Source organism: Lithobates pipiens, unplaced genomic scaffold (genome assembly GCF_037356315.1).
Source record: "Lithobates pipiens isolate NorthernLeopardFrog02 unplaced genomic scaffold, aLitPip1_a1.2 Scaffold_96, whole genome shotgun sequence".
NCBI lineage: Eukaryota > Metazoa > Chordata > Amphibia > Anura > Ranidae > Lithobates > Lithobates pipiens.
The window spans coordinates 324,849-349,869 of NW_027507919.1; the positions used below are offsets into that span (position 1 = coordinate 324,849).

At 45.8% G+C, this 25,021-nt stretch overlaps 1 protein-coding gene across 1 annotated transcript; it reads right to left on the reverse strand.

Moving 5' to 3' along the window:
- Nucleotides 1-17,036: 17,036 nt before the first annotated feature.
- On the reverse strand, nt 17,037-23,909 carry LOC143973764 (resistin-like beta). Its single transcript, XM_077474609.1, has 4 exons — nt 23,439-23,909; nt 22,721-22,918; nt 18,154-18,231; nt 17,037-17,401 (listed from the first exon to the last, which is right to left on the reverse strand). Exons 2-4 carry the CDS (start codon nt 22,836-22,838, stop codon nt 17,268-17,270), a joined length of 330 nt encoding a protein of 109 aa, XP_077330735.1. The 5' UTR covers nt 22,839-22,918; nt 23,439-23,909; the 3' UTR covers nt 17,037-17,267.
- Between the last annotated feature and the right edge of the window lie 1,112 nt (nt 23,910-25,021).

The following is a 25,021-nucleotide window of genomic DNA, read 5'->3' on the forward strand; positions in this document are numbered from 1 at the left end:
GTTTTTAATAGGTTTACTGTCACTTTTAGTATGCTGTAAAACTCACTAAATCCTTCGGTCTCCTCACACGCTATCGCTGTGTGAGGAGACACGTTCGGCAATGGGTGATGATCTCATTTGTTTACATTTGAGATCATCACCCATTGGAGGCGGCGATCGCGCTGTAAACGGCCGCTGTGATTGGCCGTTTACAGCGATCTGTGATTGGCTGTGTCCAGGGGACACGGCCAACACAGATTTTCCCCGATGCGCGCTCCCGGGAGCGCGCGGGGAGCTCTTAAAGGGGACGACGTCAATAGACGTAGTCCCGAAAATTGAGATCCGCGCTGTAGCCATCATTTGACTATAGCGCGGATCTCAATTGGTTAAATTTGGTACCTGGGGGGTGTCTATAGTGTGCCTGTGAAGGGGCGCATGTTTCCCGTGGTTAGAACTGTCCCTGTACAAAGTGTCATTTCTGCAGAAAAAAAAGTAATTTATAATCACTCGCGGCTATAATGAATTGTCTTTGAAAGTCATTGATGAAAAAAAAAAAGCGTGGGGTTCCCCCAAATTCAATTAACAGGCCCTTCAGGTCTGGTATGGATATTAAGGGGAACCCTGCGTCAAATTTAAAAAAAAAATTGACGTGGGGTCCCCCTAGAATCCATACTAGACCCTTTATCCGAGCACACAACCTGGCAGGCCACATGAAAAGAGGGGGGGGCGAGAGAGCGGCCCCCCTCCCTCCTGAACCGTACCAGGCCACATACCCTCAACATTGGGAGGATGCTTTGTGGTCCCCCCCAAAGCACCATGTCCCCATGTTGATGGGGACAAGGGCCTCATCCCCACAACCCTGGCCGGTGGTTGTGGGGGTCTGTGGGCGAGGTGCTTATCAGAATCTGGAAGCCCCCTTTAACAAGGGGACCCCCAGATCCCACCCCCCCTGTTTGAAATGGTAAGGGGGTACAAAAGTACCCCTACCATTTCACAAAGAAAGTGTAAAAAATAGTTAAATAAGACAAACACACTTTTGAAAAATTCCTTTATTAAAAATAAAAAAAAGATTCCAGCGGTGGTAATCCACTCTTGCTGTCCAGCGATGGATGATCATCTCTCCGGGGTCCAGCGATGGATGATCATCTCTCCGGGGTCCAGCGATGGATGATCATCTCTCCGGGGTCCAGCGATGGATGATCATCTCTCCGGGGTCCAGCGATGGATGATCTGATCCAGCGCAGCAAATCCATCCATCTTCTGTCTCCACGGAGGAGACACTGGGGGGGATCCCGGCAGCCTGACGTTTCTTATATGCAGAGGGCGGAGCCACCATCACCTGATCCCGCCCCCCTCTGATGCAATTGGGGAAGCCGGGGGGGGGGTCACCCATACGTCATTGGGGAAGCCCTCTGCATATAACAAACGTCAGGCCGCCGGGATCCCGCAGTGTCTCCTCAGTGGAGACAGAAGATGGATGAATTTGCTGCGCTGGATCAGATCATCCATCGCTGGACCCCGGAGAGATGATCATCCATCACTGGACAGCAAGAGTGGATTACCACCGCTGGAATCTTTTTTTTATTTTTAATAAAGGAATTTTTCAAAAGTGTGTTTGTGTTATTTAACTATTTTTTACACTTTCTTTGTGAAATGGTAGGGGTAATTTTGTACCCCCTTACCATTTCAAATGGGGGGCTGGGATCTTGGGGTCCCCTTGTTAAAAGGGGCTTCCAGATTCTAATAAGCCCCCCGCCCGCAGACCCCCACAACCACCGGCCAGGGTTGTGGGGATGAGGCGCTTGTCCCCATCAACATGGGGACATGGTGCTTTGAGGGGACCCCAAAGCATCCTCCCAATGTTGAGGGCATGTGGCCTGGTACGGTTCAGGAGGGGGGGCACTCTCTCGTCCCCCCCTCTTTTCCTGCGGCCTGCCAGGTCCTGACACTGACTGTCTGCAAATCACAAAACCATTTCCTGAACCTACTCATGTCATAGCGGGGTACCTGTCCTATCTCTTACTTACAATGACTTCCATCTCATGGGGCTTTATTTGCTTTGTGGTCAATTGAACCTCACTTAACCACTTCAGCCCCGGACCATTTGGCTGCCCAAAGACCGGAGCGTTTTTTGCGATTCAGCACTGTGTCGCTTTAACTGACAATTGCGCGGTTGTGCGACGTGGCTCCCAAACAAAATTGATGTCCTTTTTTTCCCCACAAATTTTGATGGTATTTGATCACCTCTGTGGTTTTTATTTTATGCACTATAAACAAGAAAACAAAAAATGTTTGACATTTTTTTTGTTTTTTTTACTTTTTGCTCTAATAAATATTCCCCAAAAATATATAAAAAAACTTATTTTTTTCCTCAGTTTAGGCCGATACCTATTCTTCTACATATTTTTGGTAAAAAAAATCACAATAAACGATTATTGATTGGTTATAGTGTCTACAAAATAGGGGATAGTTTTATGGCATTTTTATTATAATTTTTTTTTATTAGTGTAGCGCTGGCTCCTGATGAGCAGGTGTTATGGTTTTTGAGAAAGTTAATTTGCCTGAATCCACAGTTGGGCTTTGGGACCATTTATTCAAATTTCTGGTTTCAGTACCAGTCGAGCTGGGTTGCACTGGGTTCTCCTTGACTGCAGGTGTCACTGCCACCGCTGCCAAGAGTAGAGAGGCAGTCTAGCTGGGTGCATTGAATGCCACTATTTCTCTCGGAACAAGCCCAGTGGGAGTGTTCTCCTGCTGTGCATTCTAGGGGGGTGGTATTTAAGGTACCGAAGCCACATTGGCGGGGGATTTTTTTTTTTCTGTCTGTTCGGGTCTGGTGGTCCTCCTGACCCAGCCCCATGGCCCTCCTGACCTGGGGTGCGGGACCATGCATCCTGAGTCTCAGGGCTGGCTGGCCCGAGGCAACGCAACTGCAGGGACAGGCTTGAGAGAATTTCGGGGGCCTACTGATCCAAGGGTGGTCCGGTGCCGTCTCATCTGAAGGGAGAGGCCCAGCAACTGAAGAACCCCAGTGGGGGACTCTTCAGGAGAAGGCCGTGCGCAAGGCTGGCTTCTCTGAAGGAGCCTGGAGGCTTAGTTGAAGGACGCAACCTGAATCAACACTCATATAGTATCGCCGGATCAGCTGAGAGGACCTGGTACCATATGTCATGTCTTTAAATTTATTCACATCCCTCAGTAACGCTCAAGTGTATCTCACAAATCTGTGGTAGAGACTTTACCGAGCATCCCACCTGCTGCTAGGCCTAGTGAGAGAGGTCTATCCGGGGGTTGTAAAATCCAGTTGTGGAACAGTTTTATTCTCTGGATTTCCTTTAAAGACTTCCATTTTGCAATCCAAGTACCTGAACTCACTCCTAACCCTCTACCCTCTATTGAGAGACTTTGTTTTGTTCTAAATAATTAACACGAAAGAGGATTCAGTGTCAGTTTCCACATTCTTTGGGCCATCCACCACAGGAACCCCAAGACGGAGAAGCAAACAAGTGAGGTAACGGTGAGCCCAAATAAAACCAGACGCTCCTTCGGGGGTCAGTGCTACATTAGTAATGGCGGCGATCTGCGATTTTTATCGTGACTGCGACATTATGGCGGACACATCCGACAATTTTGGTGCTATTTTGGGATCATTCACATTTATACAGCGATCAGTGCTATTAAAAATGCACTTATTACTGTGTAAATGTGACTGGCAGTGAAGGAGTTAGCCACTAGGTGGTGCTGCAGGGGTTAAGTGTGTCCTAGGGAGTGATTCTAACTGTAGGGGGCTGGGGCGGTGTGTGACACGACACTGATCAACGTTCCTGATCACAGGGAGCTATGATCAGTGACACTGTCACTAGGCAGAATGGGGAAATGATTGTTTACAACGGCAGCTCCCCGTTCTTCCTCTCTGTGAGACGATCGTAGATACCCCTGAGGACATAGAGTCTGCAGGACGCGATCACACTCACGGAGCTTGTGGCATGTCTTAAAGAGCAACGTACAGGTACATTAATATGCTCATCCGTGCCCTCCTGCCGACGTATATCGGCGTGAACCAGCCGGAAAGGGGTTATGTTATCAATGTTCAATATAGATGTTGTAGTGGTCAGGCTGCTGCTGCATTTAACCACTTGGTTCTCCCCCCGCATCAGTATTACTACGAGCTGGCAGCAGCTACAGGCCAGGTGCCATACATGTACATGGCTTGGCCAATGCACAGTCCTGTGCCCCCTTTGGGCATGCAGCGCTGCACTCCCAGAACCAGTAGATCGTAGCTCCCGATCTCCGGCTGCTTTGAGTGGCCAAGATATGACACGATTGCTGTGTGATCACAATGTAAACACAACTGTTATGGATGAGTTTCATCCAATACAGCTGTGCTTAGTATTGTGATACTGTGATTGGTCGACAGCTATCACATGGTGCCTGGGCCACACACAGCACCCTGTACCATGTGATAGCTGTGAGCTAATCACAGCTGTTATGAATGTAACCCATCCATGACAGTTCTAAACATTGCTGTTACAATGATCATCACTGCAACAGCAATCAAAGTGTAAAAAATAAATAAATAAATCCCTGATCACCCCCCACTATGGGGGAACTGAACTGATGAAAGTAAGTAAAAAATAGCAAAAAAACTGAAAATAATGTTAAAAAATAAAAATTTATAAAAACAATTAATTATTTATTGAATTATCTTTTCAACATACTTTCACCAGTCAGTGTACCTGATCACCTCGACACTAGTTATATGATGACGCTGTACTGAACTGGTGATAGTATGTTAAAATAAAAAAGGTGAAAAAAATTTATTTAGTTTTTGACTTTTCCAAAAAATTGTGACAAAAAAAATACAACTTCAAAAAACTCACCATGCCTCTTACTAAATACCTTGAACTGTCTACTCTCCAAAAATGGGTCATTTTGGGGGTATTTGTACTGTCCTGGCTAGGGATGAGCTCGGTGTTAAACTCGAACATCGGCCGTTCGTCTGTTCTGCGAATTCAGAACGTTATGGGCCGTTCGCACTAAATTCGTGTGGCATGAACGGCCCACAATGCACTACGCCATCGCAGTGCATTGCTGGCTCACGATTGGCCAAGCATGCACTGTGACCCCGCATGCTTGGCCAATCACAGCGCTGGCAGCGAGGAGAGCCATAATTGGCCACAGGCATCCAATTATAGCTCAGGGGGTTTAGTACACGCCCCACACTATATAAGGCCACCAGCCTTGTGTAGTGTGTTTCCGGCGTGCAGGGAAAGAGCAAGATAGCTGTTTATGATCTTCGATGCTTCTTATTCCCTAACTGATAAGAGGCTTAGCCTAAGTGGAGCGCATGTTTTTTTCTGTCGCTCCACTTGTGTAATATAAACGAGGCCTGGCCCAGGTGGAGCGCGTACGCTTCCGTGTTGGGCGGTGACGCGCTGTGTTCGTCTAAGACGCACGGCGCGTCATCACGCTGTTGAAATGGGCGTCACCAGGATGTTGCTGACTATAGAGCGACGGGTGATTGCATCGATATGCGTCACTTCCGCCGCTCTCATCCTTTGACCCCATATCCCATTGGTGGTGAAAATGAGGCTTGGCTTCGTTCCGTGGGTACGGAACGAGACAATCCCAATAGCTGACGAGGACTTTCTGTTTGGGTTCCCACGCTTGTGGTTAAGGGTAAGGACAGGTGTTCTTTCTTCTTTTTTCTCCTCTCATTTATTTTTATTTTCTATTCGGTGGGTGGGGAAGTTTCCAAGGGTTGTGACCCATGGCCTACATACCTCACTTCCGGGATGAACCCGGAAGTGGAGCAGAGCGGTCCAATGGAGGAGGAGGCTTGTGCCAGGTTTTACTATATAACAGAGGCATCATGGCGTGTCACCCACACCCCAGGACGACGTGATCTTTTCACGAAACGCGTTGGGTGGCGTGACACGCTTTTATGCCTCAACAGAACTGTTTTTTGAACGGGATATCGATTGGACGACGCTTGTCCATTTGATGATATGCCCTGTGACCTTTTACTTTTGTAAGTGCATTTCCTTTTATGTTTAATTTTATTAAATGATTTTACACTATTTGGAGTATTCTTCCTTCCTATGGTGGACCGATTGCTTTTCCATTTGAACATACTTGAGTCCTGCTCCAAAAGGTTTTTTCCTGTCTCGAATTATTCAAGATTGACGCATTTCCTGACCTGAATTCATGATAAAGCGCTCCTTACTGGGGCATCTGGTAAGGGGCCATTGTTATCTGTTTGGTGGTGGTGCACCTCAATTCGCTTCACGTCAACAAAGGTTCAGAATTTGGACAATTACCTTGGACACGTGGTGTTTTTCAGTTTAATTCGCAAGGACTTTACATTATTGATACATTATTTTTTATGTAAATTTTTCACTGTGTTAAATTTTGTTCCCTTTTTTGAGTACTGGGATCACTGAGACTCAGTGTTATATGCCAATAGGTTCATGTTTACACTAATGGGTGACATTGCACGTTACTTCATATTCTGCATGTAGCTAGTGGAATTCAATTTTTGATTTTTAAGTTTTATTGAGCACCTTTTTTCATTGTGGGGTGATTTATATCCTAATAGATAATATTAGGGATTGCGCAGTTCTCCTTCTTCTTTTTTCATAAAGAGCAAGATAGGCAGGGACAGTGTGTTCTTTTCTCAGGCATCCGCAGGAGTTAGTTGGTGTTGTGTGCCTCCAGCACAGCACAGTATACACCTGTATCTACCCTTTACTGCTGGTGTTCTCTAATACAGCCATCTGCTGTAGTTAGTGGGTGTTGTGTGCATCCAGCACAGCACAGTATACACCTGTATCTATCCTTTATTGCTGGTGTTCTCTAATACAGCCATCTGCAGGAGTTAGTGGGTGTTGTGTGCATCCAGCACAGCACAGTATACATCTGTATCTACCCTTTATTGCTGGTGTTCTCTAATACAGGCATCTGCAGGAGTTAAAGTGGGTGTTGTGTGCCTCCAGCACAGTATACACCTGAAGATACCCCTTATTGCTCGTGCTGTCTGTTGCATATCTTGCATATTAGCCTTTAAAATTAGCACTTTTGATTTTGAACGTTCGAGTCCCATAGACTTTAATAGGGTTCTAAAGTTCGCACGAATTTTCGGTCCGTTTGAAGGTTCTGGTGCGAACCGAACTGGGGGGTGTTCGGTTCATCCCTAGTCCTGGCATTTCAGGGCCTCAAGAAATGATATCAGCTGCCAGAACATCAGGATTGATCAATTATCAGATATATATCTCATAGTTTGTGGACTCTTTCCTACAGACTAAATAATATACACCGAATGGGATCCTTTTTTTTTTTTTTTTTTTTTACCAAAGACATGTAGCAGAATACATTTTGGCCTACATTTATGAAGAAATTCAATTTTTTTTGGAAATGTTTTATAACAGAAAATAGAAAATGTTTTTTTTTCCAAAATATTCGGTCTTTTTTCATTTATATCGCAAAAAATTAAAAACCCCAGTGGTGATCAAATGCCGCCCAAAAGAAAGCTCTATTTGTGTGAAAGACAAAAATGTCATTTTGGTACAATGTTACATGACCGCGCAATTAGCAGTTAAAGTAATGCAGTGCTAAATAGCAATAAATGTCCTGGCCATGAAGGGGTAAAACCTTCTGGAGGGCTTAAATCACCTCAGGGATATATTGGCTTCAGTTCTTTGGTATCGGAATTGATCATGTAAAATAATTTTGATGTGTGATTTGATATTTCCATCAACTTATTGAAAACCATGTTAGCAGCATGTTACCTCCCCCTCCCCCCCGACTCTTTCTAAAGAACTCGTATTTTTCCTGACATTTCCTCATTCTCCTGACTTAAAATGTCACATAATTCATCTTTGCTTCACCAGTAGTGAAAACATGTCCCCTGAGGGCGGAGGGCGCTCTCACCACACCCTCATACCTCCGAACCTGTTCTATTATTTACTTCTCCTTAATCCCCTCCATTAATTCTGTACAACCAGACAATAATCCTCAAACAATGATATCTTTTCTTTTCTTTTCTTTTGGAACTCAAGCATGAATCCCAACCTCTGCTCCAGCCCCGCTAGAACCAGATCAAACTTGCTGAGGCCCACCCCTCTGCCATCTCCCATTCCAAACAGACTACATGATGGTGAGATGAGAGCTTTGTGGGGGCCAAACCAACACTTCCAGGGCTCCTTGTCCTTCTTTACATTGAAGATAGTTCCTAGTATCATTAGCGGCATGTTTGGGGCGGTTGTCCTGCTGCAGAATAAATTTGGGGCCAATCACACATCTCTCTGATGGTATGGCATGATGGAGAAGTATCTGCCTGTATTTATCAGCATTGAGGACACCTTTTATCAGGCAACGTTGAGGAGAGTAGATGCAGTGGTTGGATAACATTGAGGAGTGTAGACTCTTTGGCCGGGATAACATTGAGGAACGTAGATGCAGTTGTCTGGTAACATTGAGGAACGTAGATGCAGTTGTCTGGTAACATTGAGGAACGTAGATGCAGTTGTCTGGTAACATTGAGGAACGTAGATGCAGTGGTCGGGTGATGTTGAAGAACCTATATGCAGTGGTCAGGTAACGCTGAGGAGTGTAGATACAGTGGTGGGGTAACATTGAGGAGCATAGATGCAGTGGTCGGGTAACGTTGAGGAATGTAGATGCATAGATGCAGTGGTCGGTAATGTTGAGGAGAGTAGACACAGTGCTTGGTAACGCTGAGGAGTGTAGATGCAGTGGCTGGGTAATGTTAAAAAGTGTGGACACAGTGGTTGGGTAACGTTGAGGAGCATAAACGCAGTGGTTGGGTACTGTTGAGGACTGTAGATGCAGTGGTCCAGTAACATTGGGTACTGTAGATGCATTTTCAGGTAAAATTGAGGACTGTAGATGCAGTGGTCGGGGTAATGTTGAGGAGCGCAGTCACAGTGGTCAGGTAACGCTGAGGAGCATAGCCACAGTGGTTGGGTAATGTTGAGGAGTGTAGACGCAGTGGTTGGGTAACATTGGGGACTGTAGATGCATTGTCGGGTAACATTAAGGATGCAGACGCAGTGGTCAGCCAAGGAAACTTAATACAGCAGGTGAAAGACACATCATCCTTACTTCCCTACTACGTCAGAAGATGTCCAGTAGTGCCATCAGCACAGAATTGGGGGAAACCAGTGAGACCCAGGTACTCGCATCTACTGTCCAGAGAAGTCTGGAGGAAACCAGCAGGACCCTGGTACCTCATCTACTGTTCAGAGAAGTCCGGAGTAAACCAGTGGGACCCAGGTACCCCTACCTACTTTCCAGAGAAGTCTGGTGGACACCAGTGGGACCCAGGTTCCTCCATCTACTGTCCGGAGAAGTCTGGCCTGAAGTGGTCTTCATGGAAGTGTAGTACCCTCTAGTTAGGATTGAGGAGTTAGGATTTTTCTAGCAGAGTAGGAAAATGTAGGCAGTCTAGGCCTGTTTGTTTTCATTCTGGGCTGTGTAGGGTGCAGGGCAGGGCTGGTTGACTCACAGGTAGCATCACTGTCACCTCTCTCTTCTTTCTAGAAGGTGCTAGAAAGAGAGTTAGAGGAGAGGAGAGTTGGAACTGCCTGGGGTATTTTGAGGAGCCTTGACCAATTCCCAACTTGGATGGGCAGTGGGCAGGCCTCCTTAAATACCTGGGGGGGGGGGAGTTGTCAGGTGGAAGTGCTGGAGTGAGAAAGTGGAGGCTGTCAGGCCCACAGGGAGCTCCCCAGTCTGGGGGGGGGGGGGGGGGTGACCTTGGGCTCGGGTGCATCCAGGAGGAGAGAAGAGATCCTGGAGGTGAGGCACATGAGGGAGCGAGGAGAGGACAGCGGGTGAGAACACTTCTATGATACTCCAGGGAGGACAACTGGTCACAGCCAGGAGGGCTGGTGAGTGAGGCGCAGTCCGGAGGACTTTTCAGATGGGTGCAGAACAAGAAGAGGGGACTGTGGGAAGGGCAGTGGAAAGAGGTCATTGCAGCCCGGCTGGCTGGCAGGGCCTGAAGAGAGATATCATGGACTGGTAGCTGAGCAGAGGACAGTTAGCACCTGAACTATTTCTACAGCACAGGGGCCCGAGGCCTCTACCTCCAAAATGCAATCCGCTAAGGTCTTGCGAGGATGTCAACCCTAACCATGTGGTGCTAGCTAGTCTGGAGGAGTAATAGTCTGCATCAAATGAAGTGCTGGAGGAGGGAAGGAAAAGAGGTCTTAAGCAAGAGTTTGTGCTGGAGAGAAGACTGGAGTGTATATACTGGAGTGTATATAGACGTCCCAAGCAAGTCCTGCTGAATCATTCTGGGCATCCCATAATTATCTTTTACCCTCCAAGTTAATCCCCTCAATAAAAAGAACAAAGCTTATGGACTGTTTTAAGCCCCCGATGTGGAAATAAGGCTAAAAGACTAAACTATGCTGGACAACAATCAAAGGTTGAAGCCATGGTGCTCATAGTCTATAATGTACTCCCAACAATTACTAATATACTCAATTCAATAGAAATGTATCTTCTAATTTCTTGAAAGCAAGACCCCTCTAGACGATTGGGTGAAAACAAGCGTGGTGTAGATACAATAATGACCACCAGATGTCACTCTGCGTCTTTGGCCATTTTTGTTTTTACCAAACAGCATGTAGGTATATATACAGTATATACAGTATATCGGCGTTCTCCATCTCGTACTCTTGTAAGTAGATTTTAATGATAACTAGTGTAGCCCTGACCCCCAAAGGAGCGGCTGGTTTGATTGGGATTACCGTTCCCTTCTTCTCCTGGATTTGTGTCTAGGGGTTTCCCGTGGTAGATGCCCAGAAACTTTAGAGACTGACAACAGACCCGCATAAAGGGGTTTTTATTTACAGAAACGTAGACAAAGAACAGTCTCTTAGAATAGGATCAGAGGGTTAGGAAGGAAGTTCAGGTTCTCTTACTGTCAAAGTCAATGATGAAGGACTTTCTTACTTTGACCAAATCCAGAGAATAGCCAATCACTACTGGATGATCACTCAGGTTGGACAGTCCGTCTCTCACAAGGTCTCGCAGCCAACAAGGTGCTTCCTCAGGAACAAGTCTCTGCCACAGACGTTGTTGTAGAACATTCAGGAAACTAAAACTTGTAGAACCTTCGTGTGATATCTGGATCAGTCGGTTTGGAGATGCCCACAAAACTGGATTCACTTTGGTACTTCAGCCCCTCCAGACTCTTGTTAAGAAGCCAACCCGTACATGGCCTTCTTCTGAAGAGTCCTCCCCTGGAGAGCTACGAAGTTATTGGGCCTCTCCAACTACCGGAGACGGCACCGGACCTCCTTATAATCCTTTCCTTAGTTTCCTTAGTTTCCCTGCCTTGGGTTAGCCAGCCCTGAGGCATAAAGTCGGGTGGATCTGCACCCCAGTCCATAGCCTTCCTGGGGGCTTGTCAGGAGGACCAGGACCATGGAGTCAGAACACCCTTCTGGACCAGAACCCCGAACCACGTGACATCCTTTCTAACAAGTCAGGAAAGTACAAATACCCCCCAAATGACCCCTTTTTACAAAGTAGACATTCCAAGGTATTAAGTAAGTAGCATGGTGAGTTTTTTTAAGTTGTCATTTTTTCCCACAATTCTTTGCAAAATGAAGATTTTTTTTTATTATTATTTTTTTTTACAAAATTGTCATATTATCAGGTTATTTCTCACACACAGCATATGCATACAACAAATTACACCCCAAAATACATTCTACTACTCTTCCCAAGTACGGCGATACCACATGTGTGAGCCCACGTACACACAGTCGGAGATTTTGCCAACCAAATCCGTCGGATTTTGCCCGTCGGATTTAGTCCGACGGATTGTGTCCGAAACTGTTGCATACACACAGTCGGACAAAGTTGGCGAAAAATCCGATCTTTCAGAACGTGATGACGTAATTTCATTACGATGGGACTACATTCAGGCTAGTAGCCAATAGCTTTGATGTAGGAATTTGATCTGAGCATGCGTGGCACTTGGTCCGATAAAAATGCTCTACACATGATCGGATTAGGTCCGTCCGGCCCAGTTGGTCGGGAAATATTTCCAACATGTTGGAAAATTGGGTCGGACGGAATCAGTCCGATGCATACCATACACAGTCGGATTATCCGACGGCACGGTCCGATAAGACTCATTCCGACAGATTCTCCGACCGTGTGTACAAGGGCTCAGACTTTTACACAGCCTGGCCACATACAGAGGCCCAACATTGATGTAGTACCTTCAGACGTTCTACGAGCAAAAATGACACATCTCATTTCACAGCCACCTATTACACTTTTAAAGGGCCCTGGAGTACCAGGACAATGGAATTTCCCATAAAATGACCCCATTTTGGAAAGCAAACACCCCAACGTATAATCTGTGAGGCATAATGAGTCTTTTGAATGGTTAATTTTTTTCCAGAAGTTTTTGGAATATGTGGAAAAAAATTAAAACGCATTTTTTTTTTTTTACACAAAATTGTCAATTTATACGATATTTCTAACACATAGCATGTATATAGCAAAAATTACACCCCAAAATACATTCTGCTACTCCTCCCAAGTATGGCGATACCACATGTGTAGGACTTTTACACAGCCTGGCCACATAGAGAGGCAGAACATTGAAGTAGTACCTTCAGGCGTTCTAGGAGCATAAATGACACATCTCATTTCATTCCTACCCATCACACTTTTGAAGGTCCTGGACCACAGGACAGTGAAATTACCCACAAAATGACCCCATTTTGGAAAGCAAACACCCCAACGTATATTCTATGAGACATGGGCTGCAAATAGGTACTCGTGTACTCTGATGGGCTGGAAATAGGTACTCGGGTACTCTGATTGCCTGGTGACAGGTACTCGGGTACTCTGATGGCCTGGTGACAGGTACTCTGATGGTTTGGTGACTGGTATTTGGGTACTCTGAAGGGCGGTGACAGGTACTCATATGGACTGTGACAGGTACTCATATGGACTGTGACAGGTACTCAGGTACTCAGATGAACTTTGACAGGTACTCGGGTACTCAGATGGACTGGAACAGGTACTCGGGTACTCAGATGGACTGGAACAGGTACTCGGGTACCCTGATGGACTGTGACAGGTACTCGGGTACCCTGATGGACTGTGACAGGTACTCGGGTACCCTGATGGACTGTGACAGGTACTCGGGTACTCAGATGGGCTGTGACAGATCCTCGGGTACCCTGATGGACTGTGACAGGTACTCGGTACTCTAATGGACTGTGACAGGTACTCGGGTACCCTGATGGACCGCGACAGGTACTCGAGTACCCTGATGGACCGTGACAGGTACTCGGGTACCCTGATGGACCGTGACAGGTACTCGGGTACTCTGATGGGCCGTGACAGGTACACGGGTACTCTGATGTGCCGTGACAGGTACTCGGGTACTCTGATGTGCCGTGACAGGTACTCGGGTACTCTGATGTGCCGTGACAGGTACTCGGGTACTCTGATGGGCTGCGACAGGTACTCGGGTACTCAGATGGGCTGCGACAGGTACTCGGGTACTCTGATGGGCTGTGACAGGTAGTCGGGTACTCTGATGGGCTGGGACAGGTACTCGGGTACTCTGATGGGCTGGGACAGGTACTCGGGTACTCTGATGGGCTGGGACAGGTACTTGGGTACTCTGATGGGCTGTGACAGGTACTCGGGTACTCAGATGGGCTGGGACAGGTACTCGGGTACTCAGATGGGCTGGGACAGGTACTCGGGTACTCTGATGGGCTGGGACAGGTACTCGGGTACTCTGATGGGCTGGGACAGGTACTCGGGTACTCTGATGGGCTGTGACAGGTACTCGGGTACTCTGATGGGCTGGGACAGGCACTCGGGTACTCTGATGGACTGGGACAGGTACTCGGGTACTCGGATGGGCTGGGACAGGTACTCAAATACTCTGATGGACTGTGACAGGTACTCTGATGGACTGTGATTGACAGGTACTATGAGGGATGGTGACAGGTCCTCTTTATTGGGGGGGGGGCAGGCAGGCAATCAGTATGATTGGTGTACACTAGGCGGTAACGAGATGTTACCGCAATCTCCTCCTAACACATGATCGGTGTGTGAGGAGGAGAACAACCCAGTAACATCTCGTTACCGCGGTTTGTTTACATTTTAGTGATCGGCTGTGAAAGGATCACAGCCGATCACGTGGGTAAACAGCCGGCCAATGGCTGTTTACCAGCGTCGGTGACGAGCAGTGTTCCCGGGGAACACGCCGCCACCGAAGTGCACGCGCAGCGCGCTCACGATCGCGTGCGTGCACAGTCGGGGTGTGACCATCTGTGATCGCTATCACGGCCGATCACGTGGTAAACAGCCATAGCCAATGGCTGTTCGCCCCCTTCGGTGGCGAGCGGTGTCTCCGTGACACGCCGCCACCGAAGAAACAGGGATGCGCGCGCACGATCGCGCGCATTCCCTGTTTAAACGGGAGGATGTCATATGACGGCCTCCCGCCGCAATAAGTGCGCCACCTGGCCGTCATTTGACAGCCGGCGGTCAGCAACCAGTTAATGTTATATTTTTCTAAATCTGTCCTCTGTTAGCCATGAGGGTGCTTCCTGAGACATGCTATGAAAATTAGTCTTGGTTACTGAATCCTCCCCATTTCTCTTGTGAAGACTGATGAGAAAAATGTATTCAAAACCTTCGCCATCTCTCCGTCTTTTGTAACCAGATTCCCTTCATCATCCTTTATGGGGCCAGTATGATCTGGCCTCACTCTCTTACTATTTATATACTTAACCACTTGGGATCCGCGCTATTGCCGAATGACGGCATTAGCGCGGACCTAGATTGCCGGGACTACGTCTATTGACGTCGTCCCGGTTACGAGCGGCCTGCGCGCCCCCTGAGGGGCGCGCGCGGCGCGCTCTGTGATCGGCGAGTCCGTGAGACTCGCCTGATCACCGATCCGTGTAAGGGGTCGATCCCGACCCCTTATCACGTGATCAGCTGTCAGCCAATGACAGCTGATCATGTGATAAAACGGAGCCGGTAATCGGCTAGTATTCCTCCTCGCGCTGACAGCGCGAGGAGAAAAAAAAAAAGCCGATCGCCGGCGGCCGTGTTCGGGACATCAGTCCCGATCACGGCCAACAATTCAAGCGGACACCTGCCCCCTGCCAGTGCCCACCTGCCACCCGCAGTGCCATCCTGAAATAAAGTAAGTGCCCCCCTGTCAGTGCCACCCAGCAGTGCCCATAGTGCCCACAGTGCCACCCAGCAGTGCCCACAGTGCCACCCAGCAGTGCCCACAGTGCCACCCACAGTGCCACCCAGCAGTGCCACCCAAAATCTGCCTCAAAGGTGCTGCACCCCAGTGCCGCCCATCAGTGCCCAGCAGTGCCGCCCATCAGTGCCCAGCAGTGCCGCCCATCAGTGCCCAGCAGTGCCACCTATCAGAGCCACCTATCAGTGCCACCTATCAGTGCCCATCAGTCCCATCTATCTGTGGTACCTATCAGTGCCCATCCGTGCCACCCATCCGTGCCACTTATCCATGCCACCCATCCGTGCCATCTTATCTGTGCCCATCTTTGCCCATCAGTGCCGCCTTATCTGTGCCCATCGGTGCCGCCTTATCTGTGCCTATTAGTGCCGCCTTAACTATGCCTATCAGTGCCCACCAGTGCAGCCTATCAGTGCCCACCAATGCAGCCCATCAGTGCCCACCAATGCAGCCCATCGGTGCCCACCAATGCAGCCCATCAGTGCCCACCAATGCAGCCTATCAGTGCCGCCTAATCAGCGCACTTCAATGAAGGAGAAAAATGACCCGTTTGCAAAATTTTATAACAAACTATTAAAACATGATTATTTTTTTTTTTTTTTTTGCATCTTTTTTTGTTTGTTTAGCAAAAAATAAAACTCCGAGCTGTAACTAAATACCACCAAAAGAAAGCTCTATTTGTGGGAAAAAATGATAAAAATTTCATTTGGGTACAGTGTTGTATGACCGCGTAATTGTCACTCAAAGTGCATCAGTGCTGAAAGCTGAAAATTGGTCTGGGACTGAGGGGGGTTTAAGTGCCCAGTAAGCAAGTGGTTAAAGAATGTCTTGGGATTTTTTTTTTACTCTCCTTTACTATGTGTCTTTTGTGTTCTATTTTAGCCAATTGGATTGCACCCTTACATTTTTTATTGCATTCTTTGTACAGTTGGAATGATGGCAATGACACCTTAGCTATGCATTTTTTGAAGGCCTTTTCTTTTGCTTTTATATGCATTTTTACATTGGAGTTGAGCCACCCAGGTTTTTTATTAGCTCGTTTAAATGTGTTTCCCTTTGGAATGCACTGGCCAATACCTTTATTTAATATGCTCTTAAAGCACTTCCTCCATGTTTTTTGTTCCTAGGATTTTATCTTATTTAATATTTTCTAGCAAAGAGCCCAGTTTAGGGAAGTTGGTACCAGTACAGATCTCAGTGTGCCCATCAGTGAACAGTACAGGACCAGTGCAGGGATTTGGAGGTGTGTGTGAGGGAGGATGGGGCACTCCATGATATCAGGGACCCTTTACTTTTCCCCATATCAGACCCCAGTGACCTTCATGCCTGACCTGCCACCATGTGGTGGTAGTGAGGAGGTCAAACAAACTTCAGAAGGAACATTTCTACACTACTACAGTGCCTGCAATATGTCGTACATGACCATTTCACAGAGACGACACGTGTAGGATGTTTAAACCAAAGCATCTGTAAAGGGATGGACGGCACACCAGACACAAATAGGAGGTGCAATGGCTCCATATTTTACCTAGCAGATTATAAATATGAATTCAGACTGAGGGCCGTGCAATGATCTGATAGCTGATTGTATCTGACTGGATGAAATGTGTGTACCAATGTAATGTGCAGCTTCTGGGTGTGTCCACATACGCCCAGCTAAAACTGAGGAAAACCTGTGATGTCACCCCGACTCCGCCCTCCCACTGTTAGGAAGAATGGGAAAGAATCCAGGTTTAGGGCGGAAGAAAATGAAGAACACTTTCAGGAAAACTTTATTTGCAGCAAAATAAATCACAAGCTATAAACTTTTATAATCGGACACTGTAAGCTGTCATATAATAGGTGTGATGTGCAGCTCCGGGCCATGGAGAGCGGAGACTGGTCCTCTCTATTGTTATTTATATATCTTCAGTGAAGTTGATTATGATAGAAGAGATTATTTAGCGGTGTCACTCCCATCTCTGAGTGTCCGCCCTCTGGTGGTCAGACTCTACTTAGATCCGACCTTGCAGCAGCGGGCCGTTGTCCAGTCCATGGGGGAACACCGACAGTGACAAGTGTTCTGAGACTGGATGTCCCATGAGCCGCATCCCATCCCACAGGCACACCCCGTGCAGGCGTAATCTGAAGAAATTGAGAAAATATCTGATTATAACTTTTCTACAACCATACATATATATATATACACAGCAATATGCAAAAGTTTGGGCCCCCCTGAGATTTACCCCAAAATGACCTCATATGGAGGCTTTGGGTGAATGTCCAGCACTCCCCTCCTCTCATTAATTATGTCTTCTGGGGGGTGGCAGCGGTCCTTCTTCTCATATTGGGTGTGAGATCTCTAGGACCTCAGGGGTGATGTGAGATCTCTAGGACCTCAGGGGTGGTGTGAGATCTCTAGGACCTCATGGGTGGTGTGAGATCTTTAGGACATCATGGGTGGTGTGAGATCTCTAGGACCTCATGGGTGGTGTGAGATCTCTAGGACCTCATGGGTGGTGTGAGATCTCTAGGACCTCATGGGTGGTGTGAGATCTCTAGGACCTCATGGGTGGTGTGAGATCTCTAGGAACTCATGGGTGGTGTGAGATCTCAAGGACCTCATGGGTGGTCAGAGATCTCTAGGACCTCATGGGTGGTGTGAGATCTCTAGGAACTCAGGGGTGGTGTGAGATCTCTAGGACTCTCATGGGTGGTGTGAGATCTCTAGGACCTCATGGGTGGTGTGAGATCTCTAGGACCTCATGGGTGGTGTGAGATCTCTAGGACTCTCATGGGTGGTGTGAGATCTCTAGGACCTCAGGGGTGGTCTGCAGTGAAGTATATATCTCTCTCACACTGATACTGAGCTCTATTCTATTCTTATGGTCATTTACCTGTAGGACAAGTAGCGTATTCTCCTGTATGGTGGGCATCAATGCAGACAATTTTACTGTTTGCCAGGACCTCAGAAGCTGAAAGAAAAGACAGAGATATGAAGAACCTGCAAATGTAAATGGTCAGACAATATGGCTGCCTCCCAATACTATTATTTCCTTTATTGACTATCCAACCAACCATAACCTACCCTTATACATGGTACCTAATGCCCAAAAGGTGTTGGATCGTCCCGGGTGGACCTTTTTGTGTTTTTACCCTCCAACAGATTTGGATCCTGCTGGGTTTCTCAACAAAATCTCTGTATGACTAGCCAATGCCCATACTGTGAGTATACGGCTCCCTTTCAGGCCCTGTCCATATGGATAATGGCACACGTCAAGGCTGCTCACCTTTAGCCATGGAGTACTGGGCTAGCACCCCTTCTACACAGGACATACTGTCATCCTGCTGAATCATTGTCACATACAGTTGCCAACGGATGACCTATTGAAATATATACTTTATAATCAACCCCAAATTAGCATGTCCTTCTTTACTGAAGGATTTCCAAATCGTTGGGTGTTTCAGAAATTTTAATGTCAATTCTGCAAAAGTCTATTGCACTTGACATCACTTGACATCTCAACTTCACCTAGAAGAACACCAACATCTCAAAACTACTTTTCCCTTTCAGTTAGGCTCTGTAGCCATTAAGTATCTCGGGGTTCACATTCCCACTAATCTTGACACTTCTGGTTTGGCCACATGGCCCTTTCTAAGATGGAAAATCCATGAAATATCATTGTCTCTTGTATACTCTACATCTTTCAAGCTATGCCATTTCTGCTCCCTAAAGGTTTCTTCCTATATTGTAAAACCACAGTACTGAAATATATCTGGGCTTACTTATGACACCCCCCTCCCCCACTCCCAGTTGTGATATAATATCTTTGTCGGGTAAAATTCTACTGGTGGTGTTTGGACTTCCTCACACAAAATGATATTACAATGTGGATCTCCCCTAACCCATATCCGTGAATCATTGTAAGGACACGTTATGGCTCACAATTGGTAACCATTTATCACTGATCACTGACTTCTCTTCCTTGGAAATCACCCCAAGAGCTCCCCCAACTTTTCACTTGTACCATTGGGATTTCTCCTCTCCTAAAGGCATGGGACACCTTTTTTAAACTTCAATATTTGTACCCATATGTTCGACCATTCACTCCTATCCTAGGCAATCCCAAGTTCTCACCACGTCTCAATCCTGCTTTCTTAAATGGACATGTGCAAGTCTCTACCCAATCTCTAGAGCCGCTCACCACAATAAATGTCCATCTTTTATACTATCACATCCAACTATAACCCACCCCTTGATGTTGGCTCCAGTACTTTCAACTGCATGGTTTTGTTACCCAACTTAAGTAAAGTTTAAACCTCTAGAGCAGATTTTCATAACTTTTTCAATGCAGAAGAACCCTTGAAATAAGTTTCTGGTGTTAGGGGACCCCTACTAAAAATGACTATATCTACAACTCATGGTAGTGTGATGTTTAGTGGGAAGAATGTTCCTTGCTTTTATGGTCATTGGGAAGAATTCCCCCCTTACAGAGAGCTAAAAAGATCAATGGTGTCAGTGGGAACTTATCTGAAAGGCAGATATTGCTCATGGAACCCAGAGAAGCTACTGGAGGAAACCTGGTTGAGAAACCTGCGCTAGGGACTCATTTTGAATAGAGGACACACTGCTTTAGCACCTTATAACAGAACTATACAACATTCTATTACACAACTCCTACTCCCCTATCATATACCAACGCTTAGAATGGGAAAAATAAATGAGCCATCTGTTTCAGGAACACAACCTATTCAAGACTTTTATATATATGTGGCCCCAAAATCGGGTCGCAAATTTCATTCTCTGCTCTAATAACTAATAACATTTTGTGACCCGTATTTGGGGCCACATATCTCGGGGTCACTTATAGCTAGAAACCCCAAATTTGGTATGGAAACACAATCCTACTAGCACTACAACATATCCAAATTTGGGGTTTCTAGCACCAAGTGACCCCGAGATACATTGCCCTAAAGTTGGGTCAGAAAATATTTTCGAATGCGGTTGAAATAATTTCGAATGCGGTTGAAATAATTTCGAATGCGGTTGAAATAATTTCGAATGCGGTTGAAATAATTTCGAATCATGTTGAAATCATTTAGTACTTCGGCTCAAATATAATACAACACCCTTCTAACTCAGTTCTCAGGAATGCACTTTGCCAGTAATTCATGCTCCAGCAAAAAATTAATTAGCTGATTGGACTATAAGATTTACTTTGAGCTGACCTTTTGTTTCATTAGATCTTTAAAGAATTACCGAATCATGTCGAATTCATTCAAATTCATTCGTTATATTTCTTTTGTATTCGTTGTAATTCGTTATTTTTTTATTCAGACATTCGGATGCAAAATTCGGCCGAATTTCGATTAGTTACGAAACAAATTGCACAAGTCTAGTATCACCAGCCCGGTACAAGAACACAACTACAGACACAACTACAGTATAAAATTCAGACACATTGGTAACATTGCTGTTATAATTGAAATACATTTTCCCTAATCACATCTGATTACTGTTGGAGAATGGAGATGTAATATGACAGTAGGGACAATGCTTTACATATAGTGGCAACTCCCGTTAATCTATAATTTCTGGACCAAAATCGTCAATATTGATAGGCAAGCCACTAGCTCTGACATCCCCATATTTCTTCCCCCTCTATCTGTTCTCATGGGGTCCATCTCTAAAGCCAAATATGACTTCTCACATTCTTCCTGTAGACAGCACAAGCTGTGGTCCTCCACTATTTGAAATCCACCCAATCCCTGACTATCTCAGAGATAAACTTCTAATATGGCTATACAGGGTGTCTGGGTAGTTTCTTTGGGCTCTACTCAAATTATGGCCACTTAACTACACCTCTATGCTGTTGGGGTCATCAATTTTCCCTGTTTGGACTCCCTCACTCTTTGCTCTGGCTTTCCTATCTTCCCCTATCTTTTTCTATATTTCCCATAAACCCCTTTTCTACCCACTTTGAGCTATCCACCCTACAGGTCACATCTCTCAATCACATCGAGGGTCTCTGTTTCTTACTGACTAAGAAAAGTTTACCATTTAAAAAAAGATGGAAACAAATGTAATTCATTCAAGTTATGCTGTATATAGTTTTGTTTAAGAATACATCTGAGAATGTTTTGTCGCAGATCTGAGGGGTCTATAGATCGGTGCTTTCACCCAAAATTCCCATATTTTCCTAATCAAGTCTTGGATGAACGTTGTGTGAATCTTGGCTACAAACTGATAAATACCACCAAAAGGATAGCTAAAATATCTACAAGAGAAGCACCCCCCCCCCCCCTCATTTTCCAGCATAGGTTACCATGGGCTCATTCCTATATATCTATTGGGAATGACCAAAAAATCAAACATTTCTGGATCGGTGTCTACCAACTCATTGGCTCAGTCATGGGTAGAGGCAATCAGGGAAAAACCCCTGGGAAGCCCTCCTGAACTAAAACCTTAAGACTTTATTTTCTGTAAGGACTGGGACTTGGCCCATTCACCTTTTACACCCAACAAAGTCCACTACCAGAGGATTCAGCCTGGAGTTTGTCCTCCTGATATTTGCTGCTAACATTTTGGAGTATCCTACACCCTATATCCTTTTCCCTTATTAAAGATCTGCAATAAATCCACAAAAACACGTCGCCTAGACTATGCCTGTGTTTGTCAATGTACTTGGAACTGTGTCTGGAGCTAGCAGCCTCTGTACCATTGTGGGAGAACCTATTTTCAGTGGCCGCTTCCGGGGGGGACTATGGGGGGTTATTTACAAAAAGGCAAATCCACTTTGCACTGCAAGTGCACTTGGAAGTGCAGTCGCTGTAAATCTAAGGGGTAGATCTGAAATGAGGGGAAGCTCTGCTAATTTTATCATCCAAACATGTGCAAGCTAAAATGCTGTTTTCTATTTTCCTTGCATGTCCCCCTCGGATTTACAGTGACTTTACTTCCAAGTGCACTTGCAGTGCAAAGTTGATATTCCTTTAGTAAATAGCCCCCTATATCTACAATTGTTCGACCAGTCTTGCTCCAGGCACTGATGTTTAACACCCAGCTCAATTTATGAGCGCTACATTCAGCTGTCCAACCAATGGAAGTTCACCACCACTGGTTCTACAAGCAACTTAAAAAGTCCTTTCTTGCACTCAGCCTCATAACCGCGCATTATTCTGGTTGGAATTTATATTTTATTGAAGAATGTAGGTGCTCTTGCATTGTGTTTTAGTACTTTTAAAGTCAATAAAAACTTATTGTAAAAGAAAGTTGATCAATAAACCCCTAAGTGATGAAATAGGTTCAGTAAAAGGATACCTCTACCTTGTGGGCTCTACCTTCCTCCAAGACAGTATTTGACCAGACGAAAGCCGGGTCTGTCCCAACAAGGTGCAGTAAGTAGATGCATAGCAGATAAAAAAAATACGTTATCATGAAGAGGTTAAAAGCAGGTGACCTACCCATAGATTTCATGAGGTTTGTGAGGGAGACGACATCTCTCAGACAACATTCTCCAGCGCAGGTTTTGGTGTCTGCCGTGACCACCGACAGGAAAAATAAACAAAACAGAAGCTTCATCTTCCGGAGTCCAGGAACACCCGAGAGGGATTGAGAATGTGCGGAGAACGGGATGATATATCTCCACAAATAACGATCCTCTATACAAACACAGCCACCAAATATCTGGCATTAATAACAGTTCACATCCATCTATACCAGGATTACGGGTTATAAGAACAAAACATTTGTTTTACTTTTTTTACTGCTACATTTTTCCTACTCCATCCCCAACGTGGAGAAGTTTCACCAGGAACTTGAAGCACCAGTTATGGTGAAACGCTCCTTCTTTGGCTTCCTCCACTGAAAATAATTGATGTCACCAACTTTATGGTGGAGCAAAAGGATTGAGCCTGGAGCAGCTTTATAAATGGAGTTTTATACCAGCAGAATACATCTAAGAAGATTACAAAGGAGGAATTTGTCTGGTCTTTGTTGATGTCCCAGGTATAGATAGTGTTAAGGCTTCCAATAAGCGAATAATAATAAGTGACCATGCTCCACTCCTTTAGTAAACCCACCTTAAGCTCTATATATGGTGCTGTAACCCAGTAACTCATCATTATCCCAGTGATATAAAGATTGAGGACTGCACCTTCCACCCCGTCCCATTACACTTACCTGATGGATATGAGAGAACTTCTACATGACCTTGAATGTAAGAGGACACGTATATATCTTATGGGAACCGACCTTCCTCCAATCACAGCCTGTTATTGGGAGTTGTCGTCCCAATGAATCCTTCCCCTGCTGGACTCCAGCCACCTCTCTTGCATGGAGGTGGATGGGATGGGTGTTCCCCAAGAGGTCATCTCCCTTTTGTAAGCCCACAGGACCGACATGCCAAGATTTCACATAAACAGGAGGGTGCAAATCATGGTGGGGGTGCAGCCAAAAAAAAAGAAAATATAGAAATACAGTTAATAAAGAAACGTCCAGTAATTCTGCTTGGGGAGGAAGGGAATTTAAAAAAAATTCCCCTTTTGGGAGTTAGATTCAGATTTTCTGGCCATTGTTTAGGCTAATAGGTAAGTGGTTGCCAAACAGATAAAATGGGGGAGCTGAGCGCCGCCCTGGGGACATGTACCAAAGCAAAACTATGTTTTAAAACATTTTGTTTGGCCGGGGCCCAGGAGCAGTGTTTTTAGTAATGCTTGAAGTCAAATATTAAATAAATTCCATTAAATAACATGTGTGGGGGTTGCCCCGCCCCTGTCTGTGAAGTGGCTCATCTGTACAATGTATACAATCTACAACAACACACAAAAATCAAGAAAAAAAGCATGAGATCCCCCCAAAAATCCACACCAGACCCTTATCTGAATGTGCATCCCAAGAAAGGAAGAGAAGAGTGGCCATTCCCTCTCGTGAACTGTACCAGGCTACATGCCCTCAACATGGGGGTGAATATTGCCGGGAAGGCCCCCTCGTAATGCAACTTTTTTCATGTTGGTATGGATTTTGGGGGGAATCCAATCCATTTTTTCCTTGATTTTTGCATTGGGTTTCTCCCTTAAATCCATAGACCTCTAACTCTAGAGCAGGCTCCCTCTTTCACTCCATTGATTCCCAAGATTGAGAGGAGCCTCTGGAGCCAGACTATAATTATTCTGACCATTCGTACCCTGGCCCTGACTTCTACTCAGGAATCTGCAATTCCCCCTGGCAAGAGTAGTGCCTCCGGAGCTGAGAACAAAACCCCTGCATTGGGCCCATGTCTCAAAGCTTTTCAGGCAGCCAGGTGTCCAAAGAACTCCCATGGTTCTTGTACTGGTGACTTATATCCATAAGGATGTATAGGACTACATGAAAGCTTGTATGATTAGTGCCTGTACCAGGCCTAAACCCGAATTACCAGCAGCCTCTGTTCCACTGCTTCCCATTCCCACCATGAACCATGGCACCATTTTTCAATGGACTTCATAATTTATTTCTCACTGTCCTATGACTTTACAGTACTTTGGGTACAAAGTGTACCTCTTTTGCTGCATTGTGGTGCACTGTGAATCCTCAGACCTCATGGCATGCCTACCTCATGGATTGTGGGGTCGTGTTTACCTCCGTCTTTTGGAAAAGCCTCTGTAAGTCTTTGGACATCTCTTTACAGGTTGTGCTCTGGTGTCTGCCTACCATGATTATTACAGAATTTTGTCAATGTCTCCTTACTTAAACCTTTGGTCCTGAATAGGTTTTCCATCCTATGT

Coding starts and splice junctions, on each gene's coding strand:
- LOC143973764 (XM_077474609.1), bottom strand. CDS start 22,838: ATGAAGCTTCTGTTTTGTTTATTTTTCCTGTCGGTGGTCACGGCAGAC. Junction 18,232..22,720: donor AAACCTCATGAAATCTATGG/GTAGGTCACCTG, acceptor CTTTTCTTTCAG/CTTCTGAGGTCCTGGCAAAC. Junction 17,402..18,153: donor ATACGCTACTTGTCCTACAG/GTAAATGACCAT, acceptor CAATTTCTTCAG/ATTACGCCTGCACGGGGTGT.